This window comes from Pimephales promelas, chromosome 23, assembly GCF_988280905.1.
Source record: "Pimephales promelas chromosome 23, fPimPro1.hap1.1, whole genome shotgun sequence".
NCBI lineage: Eukaryota > Metazoa > Chordata > Actinopteri > Cypriniformes > Leuciscidae > Pimephales > Pimephales promelas.
Window position 1 is genome coordinate 29,005,124 of NC_142791.1, and position 12,991 is coordinate 29,018,114.

General features: G+C 39.7%; 1 protein-coding gene across 1 annotated transcript; it reads left to right on the forward strand.

The window, feature by feature from the left end:
• Positions 1-10,037: 10,037 nt before the first annotated feature.
• On the forward strand, positions 10,038-12,945 carry LOC148969487 (uncharacterized). Its single transcript, XM_089126254.1, has one exon. The coding sequence runs from the start codon at positions 10,168-10,170 to the stop codon at positions 11,155-11,157; it is 990 nt and encodes a 329-aa protein (XP_088982380.1). The 5' UTR covers positions 10,038-10,167; the 3' UTR covers positions 11,158-12,945.
• Positions 12,946-12,991: the final 46 nt, after the last annotated feature.

Genomic DNA, 12,991 nt, shown 5'->3' on the forward strand with positions numbered 1-12,991 from the left:
TCATGAGTTCCTCTGAGAGCAACAGCTCTCAGTGACAGTGGAAGGACAAGCTGATACCTGACTTTACCGACCCGGTCTTTGGACCTGCGGTACAGAACTCCATCTTTTACTTCAAGCTTTTCCCAGTGTTTCAGATGTCTTATTACTGGTGCAGTTTCATTGTCTCTCTCTCTACGCGATGGTCTCCTTTTCCTGTCGACAAAGAATGCAACACGGGACACAGTTGGATCTGCTTTCTGCTTCATCCGTATATCCTCCATAGAGAAGGCCGGAAGGGTGTTGACACCTCCATGTACGCATTTATTGTTCTGGGCCAGATGAACACTATGAACTGGACTGTTGGCTTCCCAGTTGAGACAGGATTCAAAGACAGCTCTTACTCCTTCACTATCCACTCCCTTCAGTGTTTCAACTTGGGAATCCATGCTGCTTTCCCCCATTTGATGGTGTACATTCACTGATAACCGGAAGGCTTCCTGTATGGTCTCAGAAGTCACATGTTTAGATTTGATCTCAAGTGCATCACAGACCTCTAATGTTCTGGCAAATGGGCGGCGGCTCAAAAGATCAGCAGGGATGTTTTTGGTACCTGGTATATATCTGAGGTCAAAATCAAAAGGGGCAAGCTTAGATACCCATCTCTGCTCGCAGGCATCTAGCTTTGGCTTTGACATTATGTACGTCAGGGGATTGTTATCAGTTAGCACTGTAAATTTAGTCCCCTTCAGCCAATGGGTGAATTTATCACATACTGCCCACTTCAGTGCATAGAACTCCAACCTATGAGCAGGGTAATTGGACTGGGCTTTTGACAGGGTCTTACTTGCAAAAGCAACTGGTCTAGGTTTTGTCTCACCTTCTGGAATCTGACTCAAGACTGCACCAAAACCATCCATTGATGCATCCGTAGACAAAAGAAAAGGTCTGTGGAAGTCTGGGTGGGCAAGAACAACAGTGTGAGAAAGTGCATGTTTTATGTTCTCGACAGCTGTGTCACACTCTTCAGTCCAGTCTTCAGGTCTTAAACGCCTAGGTTTGGAAATGAAGGGGTTCTTTTGTCCATGTCTCCTCCCGACTTTCTGTCCAGCAGTCAGTTTAAACAATGGTTTCGCTAAAGTCGAAAGACCTTCAATGAAATGGGAATAATAATTTGCCATCCCAAGAAAAGACTTAACTTTGGTTGGTGAAGGAGTCTTTCCGTCTGTTTCCATCAGGTCTGTGGATTTAATGTCGCTGATTGCAGACACTTTCGCTGGATCGGTTGCTATGCCACTCTCAGTTACAATATGACCCAAAAACTTGACGGTTTTTCTCAAGAAATAGCACTTCTTTTGTGCCAGTTTCAGGTTATGCTCCTTAAGCCTGGAAAACACCATCTCAAGGCGATCAAGCGCTTCCTTCTCAGTTTTGCCGAAGACGAGTAGATCATCTAAGTAGCAAAGAAGCGAAAGGAAGTTCTGATCTCCAAAGATAGACGTCATCATCCGTGAGAATGTTGCTGGGCTGTTACATAAACCTTGAGCCATGCGATTATATTCATAGAGCCCCACTGGAGTTGTACATGCAGTATATTTTCGATCATCCTCATGGATTGGAATGTTATAGAACCCCGATGTTAGGTCCATGGTGCTAAAATAACTATTTCCTCCTAATGAGGCAAGGGCATCAGCCTGATGGGGTAAAGGATACGCATCCTTCTCTGTCCTTTGGTTGAGCCATCTAAAGTCTGTACATATCCTTAGCTCTCCAGAGGGTTTCCAGACTAAGACTAGGGGTGACGCCCATTCACTGTTTGACTTTTGGATGATACCACGCTCCTCCATCTCATCCAAAGTTTTTCTCAATTTTTGATAATGGGTGGGTGGAACCCTTCTGTAAGGCAGTCGAAAAGGCTTCTCATCTTTGAGTCGTATCCGATGAACAGTGTTCTTTACTTCACCACAATCTAGCTTGTCACGAGAGAAGGTACTTTCATACTGTACTATGAGATCAGTCAGCTCTCCTTTCCAGTAATCACTTACTTCACAGGATTCAATGTCAATTTCTGTCAGCCCCAAATCTCTCAGCTTGACTTCATAGTCAGACTGCGGCTTGCCTTTCTCGTTTAGCTCATTAACTTGGACAACATTCTGCTGAACTCCTTCCTTCTGGTATTCTGTACCTTTTTCAGCAAGGTCTAGTTCCTCTAGCGCGAGGCATGGGTGCACGTTAGCAATTTTAGTATTGCGGCGCAAAACAATAGGGCGGTCAATCATATTGATCACTTTCATAGGAATCCACTTATCACCCCAGAGAGGGCAAACACTGCGAGCTACCATAACATTTCTTGGTGCAGAACGGGAAGTGGAAGGTTCGAGCATTACAGTGCTTCCAACAGACAAGGGAACTTCTTCCTTTAACCTTCCCCAAACCAAATGTTCTTGCTGTGGCTCTAGTGTAAGGCATTGTCTCAATACTACTGTGCCAACTCTCTGTGGTATCTTATCTCCATGCCATCGGTCAACATTAGAAAGCACATTCAGCAGATGTTCTTGACCATTATCTTGGACTGGTTGAGATAAGCTCTTCCAGTACCACTCGGTTTTCTTCATCTGCCGAGTCACGTGCCTGATGACATTCGATCCAACGATCATTTCATCTTTTTGACCAGGGACAACTAGAAAGTTGATTGTCATTTTGCAGTCAAGCATATCCACACTCAACTCGTATGTGCACTTTGGTTTTGTTTCATTCCCTCCACAGCCTGTAAGTACTTTTTTGGTGGGTTTACTCGAATCTGTGTAGATCAAGTTCCAATCTTTCAGTGTGCGTTCAGCTGCTTCACTCAATGTACAGGTAACGGATCCACTATCAACAAGGGCTAATAGTTTCACTTTCCCCTCAACCAATACTGGAGCATAAAACAAATCATCTTCATCATTAATTCTCTGGTAGACAGCTTTTGGGGCCTCATATGGAGTCTTTTGCTGAACTGTAGTTACTTCAATTAAACTGTTTTGACTTAAGTGGACGTCATTGGTAGTTACATGAACAGCTAATTGGTTTTCTGGGGCCTTTGCTTGGCTGACACCCACACTGTCCCCCCCACAGTGCAGGTTTTCTAGTTTAAATGGTGTTCAGGTCTGGTGCTTACGCTGGCTGTGACTCGTTTTACTTGTCTTTTGTCAGGGCATTCAAACCCTCTGTGGCCTGACTTGAAACACCTAAAACACAGTCCCTCCTTGAAACAGTGAGTCTTTGTCGTATGGTCTTGAGCCCTACATATTTTGCAGGGGACTGCAGAGCTTTCAGGCATGACCTTGTCCTGTTCCGTTCTCTGTTCTTGCCCCTTCTGTTTGACAAGGAACTGCTCGAGAAGAGAAACTACTCGCCCTAGGAGAACAGAATCTGAACTGCTTGCTTGATTACCTGCGGTGGACTGCTGTTGGGTCATACACCAAGCATTAGGTGAGGTTTCATCAATCCTTCTCTCTCTATCTACTCTTGTAGACTGCTTGTCTCTGTGGTGACTGTCAATTAATGCTTGAATTTCATGTGCGTTCCAGCTTTCCAATGGTTTACTCCGAAGGGCAGTGTACAGACCAGGCTCGGGACAATGCCTTACAAACATCATTGTCACTTCATGACTAGGGTCTTCAACTCTTTTTCCTTGTCTTTTTAGGCATTCATCAGCAAGGTCAACAGCCTTATTCAGTCTGATCCAATAATCCAAGCCACTCTCTGACTGCTTTGGCAAAGTCTCATAAAAGTCTCTTAAAGGTGTTGTAGAGGAGATTGCATCTCCAAAATGTTGCCTCAGAATTGAAAAGATGATATGCGGGTCTCTAGCCACATCAATCAAGGGATTGTTGCGAATACATGTCCTCACAACATCTTTGGCATGGCCCATTAGCTTGTCGAGAATCTCTTGGCCCTGTTCAGATGCACTAAAGCCCTTCTTGTTCAAGTAAGCTTGCATCAGTTCTTGCCATTCACTAATGGTGCATCGATCTGTCTTATCACCTCTAAAGGTAGGAGGTTCTTTGATGTCTTGATGCCTAACAATTAGGTTCAAATTTGATAGATCAGGAATCTGAGGTGAAGGCTGTTGGGCATTAACATAATCTCGCTGGGTATTTGGCCCTGCAGATCTCAGGTTTGCAGAAATTTGGTTCCCTATTTCACTACCCAGTTGTTTCATTAAATCTGCCATTGTTTGCCACTGACTCACTTGTTCTCCCACTGGGGAGTTGTGTAGTCTTTCCCCATTAGGCATAGTTGAGTCACTACTCATACCTTGCACAGTTGGGCTACTAGTTGGGGGACATACAGGAGGAGCTAAACGTACTGGAGTGGCTACCATGTTTTGTTCTAGCATACTATTTAACTGGGCCCCCCTCCCCAGTCCAGTAGAGAACCTCTGCGAGCTTAAAACACTACCCCTTACACAAATAGGTGTCACCATTGCAGGATTAACAACTGCATCTGACATGTTTTCTTGTGTTCTGTTGTGTGTAAAACCGTAACTGTCCATGTTTAAGTCACACTGCTTATCTGCCACGAAAGTTCTGTTGACTGGTGATGTTGATGACTTGTCCCGGTGATCTGCGATGGCTGATCCCTTTATCCGGGTCACGGCACCAATTTGTAGCGGACCTCGTCTCACACCACAAAGAACTCAACGACACCACTGGCTTCGGTGGACCACGTCTGCAGTTTATTGAAAGAGGACAGAAAATCAACACACGCCTTCAGTGTTTACTCTCTCTCAGCTCGCTCTCTCTAGTCACAGGCTGTTCTCAGATCATTTTATACAATAAAGTTTTGTATTACAACAATTTTGTCTCTCATTTATGAAAATTCACTTTCACACAAAACATATTAAAGAAATAAAATTAAATTGGTTACACATTTTTACATTAATATTATAGCCAATATGTCTCAATTTCTTAGATCGTATAGTGGTTTTTTTTTCCTTATTCAAAACAATTTCACATACCTGCAGTTTATTGAAAGAGGACAGAAAATCAACACACGCCTTCAGTGTTTACTCTCTCTCAGCTCGCTCTCTCTAGTCACAGGCTGTTCTGAGAGAGCAGGCGCGCCGCGCGCGACCAGTCCGTTACCAATGACGTCACTCACTGGCCAAACTCGAAATATTAATTTTAAACAAAAATACAGAGTTTTCTTGTATTGTAGAACAAAATAAAGAGTATACTTGTAGTGCACGTAATTGTTTTAAATTGAATTTAACAACTTAATAATTAAACAAAAAGTTTGCTGGAACAGTTACCATGGAAACACAAAACACTACAGCAGTACCGATCGTGTGTGCGGGTCGGGTGCGCATTGAGTGGTGATGATGACACAGCGCGTTCTCGAGTTGTGCTGCTCGTTTCCTCTCATTGGGAGATTCAGGATTTATCTCAGTATTCTGATTACGGTGTTCAGTCTGTTGGTCAGGGGACATCTGAACTAATCATGGGCAACGAAATCTCACAAGAGACCTGTGATAAGAATGCTCTTCAGATTTATAAAAGAATTTTACAGCATGAGCCGCACATCTTACCAGATGTAGGCATAGATGAGTCTCTGCTTAAGTATTCTGGTCCCGACTCTAATGCTGTACTGCAGGAGGAGTTCTCTAATAATGAGATGCTCACCAGGGTGCCGGATTACATCAACAGTTTCGGGTCTGCTCTTGCTGCACTAAATAAAGTCCCGAATGCTGTCGGGATTGGAGCTCTGGTGATTTCCTTGATCGTAGAGATCATCATCAAGTGCGACACTCAGACAACTGATGATGACCCGTACAGCCTGTTACGACGAGTGTTTGGGGAAGAGAAAGCTTCGAGTGTCCGGGACACAATGACAGAGTATCTGAAACGCCATGAAATATATATGAACAATGACCAACGATTACGGGAGGAGATACGGAGACTGGAACAGCAGCTGAGCAAAGATCTCACCATCCTCAGGAACTCCCTTCTGCTTGACGGACAGATGAGCAGCCGCGGGTTCAAGATCTGGGTCAACGGGGCCGCCTTCCACCTGCAGATGCTGATCCACGAGGCCCGGCTGGAGATCCAGGCTGGAAAACCCGCATCAGACTGTGTTCATGAGATCGAAGCTGCAATCGATGTGTATTTACGGGACCTGGATCTTATGCTGGAGAAATACATGACCTACTTGATGAAGGTGTTTACAATTAAATATGTCGAGGTCGGCTACGCTTATCCAGTGGCGTTTTATTATCTGAGAAATATTGAAATTGAACAGTGTAGTAAAATCGAGCTAAGTAATATTTATCGTGGTCCAGAATTTATGGCGGCTTTAATGAATCTTGTTCACTCAAAGTATGAACCAATCAATGGTTTAAAGAGTTATTTTTTAAATATCAAGAACAATCTCAACTCTCGAATCCACGACCGTGGTTCATTCACTCCGAGTTTAGTTTAGATATGTGGTGTTGATAAGGGATATATTCAGTGGCGGCTCCTGCAAAATCTCTCAGGGGGTGCAAATATTTGGATGATTGATAAGGACAAGGCCCACCCATGCAATGGATAAATTAACAGCTTAAGAATGTAAAGGCAACTTCACTTTAATATTAGCTAATGACAAATAAAGTGACTTAATAACAATAAATCTTCTTATACTCACTATTATTACATCACATTACTCACTTAAAGAGATATTTCACCCAAAAATGAAAATTATGTACTCTCATGTTGTCCCAGCCCCGTCAGACCTTCGTTCATATTTGGAACACAAATTAAGATATTTTTGATTAAATCTGAGAGCTGGATCACTCCTCCATACACAGCAAAAATTTTTTTTTAAATAACTCTGCCCTTGGAGTTGAATTTTTAACACTTTTTCAGAGTTAAAATGTAACTCTTTATGGAGTTGAAATACTAATCCTATATATAGCTACGGAGAGTAAATGTAACTCTAAAAATAATTAGGCTATATGAACTCATTACCAGTGTAAAAAAGTAACACTTAAAAAAAATTAGTTTAACACTTCTTAGAGTTAACATTTATTTAACACAATATGTTTTGTGGAAATTACTACACTGAACACCATATTCTTGATTTATGCCTTTATTTCAGCAAATTTGGTTCAGACTTGAGGAGGAGTGACCTTCAGCCGCTTGTCTGCAGGACAATATCTGAAGATCACAAAAACAACAGTATGAGGCATAATATAATCTGTTCATTGAGAATGCAAAAATATATTATCTGAAAATCACGCACATCGTGGGTCACCACTAATACGTAGCCTAAGGTAGCTGTTACAATTCAAATCATTGCAGGCCTACACAGCACAACTATAGGCTACCTTATTTTCCAGGGCAACGTTAGACTCTGCAATTGTGTAACCACGTATGCCTGCATTGATGCATCAATTTCACGATAAAACACTCATTTTCAGAAACACGGTGAATGGAAAGACGGTTAGCTAATGTTAACTCGTTTACATCGACAAAAACCCCACGCAAATAGTCAATTCAAAATTTGAAACAAGGAAACAAACGTTCAACAGCAAGTTTGCATAGTTGACGTTAGTAAACAGTATAACTAGCCCGATATTAAGTTGGTTTGACGTTGGACGTTTGACATTTGGCAGAGATTCAGCTCATATTCAGCTTTAATACATCAATAACAAAAGGGTATAAGAACGAAAAACAGGTTGTGTTCGAACTGTTGTAAAACGTATATGAGAACACGCAGAGTAGTTTTTGTGTTTTATTCGGCTTTACTGTATCACAGCATATCCATGTTGTAATGTAAAACAACAGAAAGAGACCGTCTACAAAGTACAAAACGAAGAGGAAAAACGCTAAATTGTTCCATTCACATATGCTTTACTCTTAAAAAAAGTGTTTAAACTGCACAAAAAGCCATTAAACACACACACACACACACACACACACAATCTCAATCGGTAAAAACACGGTTATGTGTAATTGTTAGAACACATGCGAAGAATAAAATGTGTTGTAAAAATAATGTGTGACATTTATCCCAAAATTCTATTAAAATAGTGTATGCTGATAAAATAACTGCTTTCAGTTTGTTTAGCTGTCATAAGTGATGCAAAAACGATAGTAGGCTACTGAGATTCATATTTGCAAATAAATGTCTCTAAAATACATTTCTGAATATTTGTTGCTGATTTATAGAAGAACATTCACATAATCACATCACAAGGTATGGTATACTCTGATATTTAAAGAAAGACATAAGCTCATTAAAAATAAATGAAGAGTTTGGTTCCAAAACACTATAAATCCATTTTGATGAATTTGAGTAAAACTGTGTTTTATTTAGCAAGAAAATGGGCAGATGAAAACCACTATTTTCTGTTTCAATTTTTCCACATAGCATTTGTAGGTTATAATAACAATAAAAAAATTAAATCCAGGTTTTGATTTTCAAAGATTTATTATAAAAACAGATAGTTTTTTTCCCCAAAATGCAATAAATCCATTCATTTTTTTTTTCAAAATGCAATTAATCAAAATAAAATTTTATACACATTGATTTTTTTTTCTTGTGCATACTATAAACCCATTGCTTTAATATAACAACATTCGGTTTACACTCTAAGGGTTATGAATTACGAATTATGCATTCATTCATAATTAATATCATCAGGAAACGTTTTTTTTAACAGTTCAATGTTTTTCATACATGACTTCATGGATGAACAACACCTTAATTAAAACATTAACTAAGATGAGCACATCATCATGAATTATGATTTATTAAGCATGATCTAACGTTACTTCTGCATATCGCTGTTGTCAATCTTGGGACGTCGCCGCTGAACTTTTTTGACGGCGATCAGCTGTAAACTGGCTCGGTCCTGCTCGGTTTTCGTTGACTTTGAATAAAACAACTGAAAGTTTTTCAAAAGATCGCCTGGGTCAGTGTGTCAGCGTGACAGAAGTTTGATGCTGTCGTGTGAGAACAAGCAACAGCGAGTGCCTCATCTTCTTAATCTCCTCACTTAATTCGATTTCGAGGATGCCTTACCCTTCGCAGGTTCACAATGCTGTCAAAATTATTAATTTTTTTGTTTGTTTGTTGATCGAAAAGTACAAAATAGATGTGTAAACCTATAGGTTCCCGGAGTTAAAGCGCTGCCGTTACTGTTTACATTGCGTGGAATTGTGCGTTGATATTTAAGCGGATATGTCGCATTTTGCAGAGAAAAGAGACTGGCCTTTGTCGCGGTTTGGAAAGAAAGGGAGAAAACATTACATAATAACATGGCGGATATCGCATTTTGCTTAAAAGTAAACATTGACTTTTCAAGACCGACCAGATACAATACAGATTTTTGCAGTAACTCAATTATTATTTTTTTAATGGCGTTTATCGCGTTTTGGAACCAAACTCTTCAAATATTGTTCTAACTCAACTCAAATGGTGTGTGATGTTACTGGTTAATAGAAGAACAATTTTTTTTTTAATTCTTTTAAAAATTCATTGAGTTTTCTATCTCAACTTCAAAGGGTGTGTGTTGTTGCTTGGACCAAAAACATTATTTAAGCGCAGGCGACTTTTTTATTTGTAATTGATGGTAAATTGAATAAAATTCAAACCTGATAATAAATTCATTAAAAATAAAGTTTTCAATCCCAACTTCAAAGGGTGTGTGTTGTTTCTGGATTTTACGAGAACATTTTGAAGTCTTCATTCACAGAATCACATGCACAAGGTTAATTTTCAAACACCGACATATAAGCTCACCTATAACGGCTCCTGAATGTTTTCTCCAGATCAGAAAAAAATCACGCTTCTACATACTTTTAGGGCGTAGTATAAGTAAGCGAATTGGGACGCAGCATATGACTTCAATCATAAATCTATGAAGACATTTATGTTTGATTGATTTTCTGATACAAGATGCAGAGTAGTGAGTTTGTATAGACTCAAGTGTTTTGTAAATCTCCGCATTCCCCTATTGTTATTGTTATTGAAAAAAAAAAGTGCGGTCGTGCACATGCGCAGTACCGATGGTGTGTCCGGGTCGGGTGCGCATTGAGTGGTGATGATGACACAGCGCGTTCTCGAGTTGTGCTGCTCGTTTCCTCTCATTGGGAGATTCAGGATTTATCTCAGTATTCTGATTACGGTGTTCAGTCTGTTGGTCAGGGGACATCTGAACTAATCATGGGCAACGAAATCTCACAAGAGGAACGTGATAGGAAGGCTCTTCAGATGTATGAAACAGTTTTACAGAATAAGCCGCACATCTTACCAGATGTAGGCATAGATGAGTCTCTGCTTAAGTATTCTGGTCCCGACTCTAATGCTGTACTGCAGGAGGAGTTCTCTAATAATGAGATGCTCACCAGGGTGCCGGATTACATCAACAGTTTCGGGTCTGCTCTTGCTGCACTAAATAAAGTCCCGAATGCTGTCGGGATTGGAGCTCTGGTGATTTCCTTGATCGTAGAGATCATCATCAAGTGCGACACTCAGACAACTGATGATGACCCGTACAGCCTGTTACGACGAGTGTTTGGGGAAGAGAAAGCTTCGAGTGTCCGGGACACAATGGCAGAGTATCTGAAACGCCATCGCATGTACATGAAAAATAACCAACTATTACGGGAGGAGATACGGAGACTGGAACAGCAGCTGAGCAAAGATCTCACCGTCCTCAGGAACTCAATTCTGCAGGACGGACAGATGAGCAGCCGCGGGTTCAAGATCTGGGTCAACGGAGCCGCCTTCCACCTGCAGATGCTGATCCACGAGGCCCGGCTGGAGATCCAGGCTGGAAAACCCGCATCAGACTGTGTTCATGAGATCGAAGCTGCAATCGATGTGTATCTAGAGGACCTGGATCAGGTGCTGGAGAAATACAAGACCTACATGCTCGATTCATATATGATTAGATTTCAACATGTAGTGTTAAGCCAAATAAAAATTTTCTTTTTGCCATGGGACACACACAAATTCACAGTTTTTGTGAGAAATAATGAAACTAAACAGTGTAGTATAGTCGTTGTTGATGTTTTATGCAATGGCTCAGAATTTATGACGGCTTTAACGAAAGCAATCATCAATGGTTTAAAGAGTTATTTTTTAAATACCAAGAACAATCTCAACTCTTGCATCCATGAGCGTGGGTCATTCACTCTGCCGTCCGCATAAGGTAGGCTATAGATAGGCTATATGTGGTGTTGATAGACAAGGGATATATGGGGTTATTGTTGCAATATTCACTAATAAGATCCACAAATAAAATATGGTCAAATTCACAAATAGTCTAAATAAAATGAGATTTGCAAATAAAACAAATGTTTTATTATTTTAAAAACACAACTCTGGCTGGCATTTATTTGTGAACTGCTTTCTGTGCATTTATAAATAGGCTATTTGTGAATTTGATACATTTTTTGAATGTCATTTCTCGTGGCATTTATACGCCAAAAACTTTTCGCGTACATATATACGCAATTTTTTGCGTATAATGCGCACGAACTCCCCACCCCCTCCCCCCTAAACCTAACCCAGGTTTTTTTAGTGCGTACCATATACACGAAAAAAACACTTTTGGCGTATAAATGCCACGAGAAATGACACTCGTGGTATAGATACGCATCTTCATGAGACTGTGTTGGAATATTAATCTATTTATTTGGAATATTGCAACAATAATAACCCCATAGGGATAGTGGTTTTCAAAATATTTCAAGAGCAAAATGTTTTTTTATTTATTTATTTATTTTTTTGCAACCCTAACCCAAGTAGCCTATACAGAATACAATGGGACTAAAGGCGCATTTGACTTTATTCTCATTTAAAACACTGTGCGCAAATTCAGCTCAGCACTTTTCTTGCGCTTTGATGACGCATGCGCACTGGATCGTTCATTGACGCAAAGCTGATTCGGCAATCTGCACTATTCTGATTAGATATGCGGGGATTGCACGGGTTTTAACCAACAACCTACTATCGTTTGCTCTAGGCTATGCTTTAAAAAATACACTACAAATATTACACATCAAATCCTTTAAATTGAATAACAGAACAAGAATGAAAAAATATGCCAAAAAGCCAAAATGAAATAATTTAAAGCGAAAGTAAAAGAGGCATTGGCCTCACGTAACTCACACAGCTCAGCCATCACACACACACACAGCCTAACAACACTTTTGGGTTTATTCAAAAATATTAAGTTAGATTAATCTTTATTTATCTCTGCTTCAAATGAACACTTAAGGTTTTCTAGGACTATTTTCGCACAGTTGCACTTCCATTGTAATATTTTAATGTATTTACTCTCATCTTGTGATCTACATGAGTGTGTTATCTGTGTTTTGCTGCGCAGTGATGTTACACGTTTGAGACACGTCTGCTGCTTTGAATGTCTAGCATCTGAAATATTTTAGTTCTATTTCTGGTTTAAAAATCCTTCAAATTGCTCCTCTTCCTCGTTGAAGACTTCTGCATCTTTGAACAAGTAAATGTTGTTCATTATAATAGTGTAAGTGCTGAACACGTCTCCTACTTCACTGTAAAGTTTGTTCTTAACGATTACTTTTGTGATGTTCATGTAAAGGATCATGTGTTATTCCACGTGAGTAAGTATTGCTTATATACTATACTATACAGCATTAAATAATTTTTTAATTTATTAAATAATTAATTAATTTTAATGCCTTTGGGCCAACTTTTTTGTTTATTTAATTGTGTATTTACATTAAATTTGTTTTAAGAAATTTATTGTAATCAAACATATTCATTTAAATGCATTTTTATCCACTTATTTTTAATTTTATTTTACATTTTTAAACATTTCTAAAACACAAATTAATTTGAGAAGTCATGTTAAATGACCTCTGATCTGGTCATTGACTTTTGTGTGATAATCTGAGAAGTTTTCATAGACTGTAATAATAAAAGCTGTTTCCAGTAGCGAGTCCTTCACTGGCGCCCCCTGCTGGAGCAGAGGATAAACACCATTAATCCTGCAACACTCACA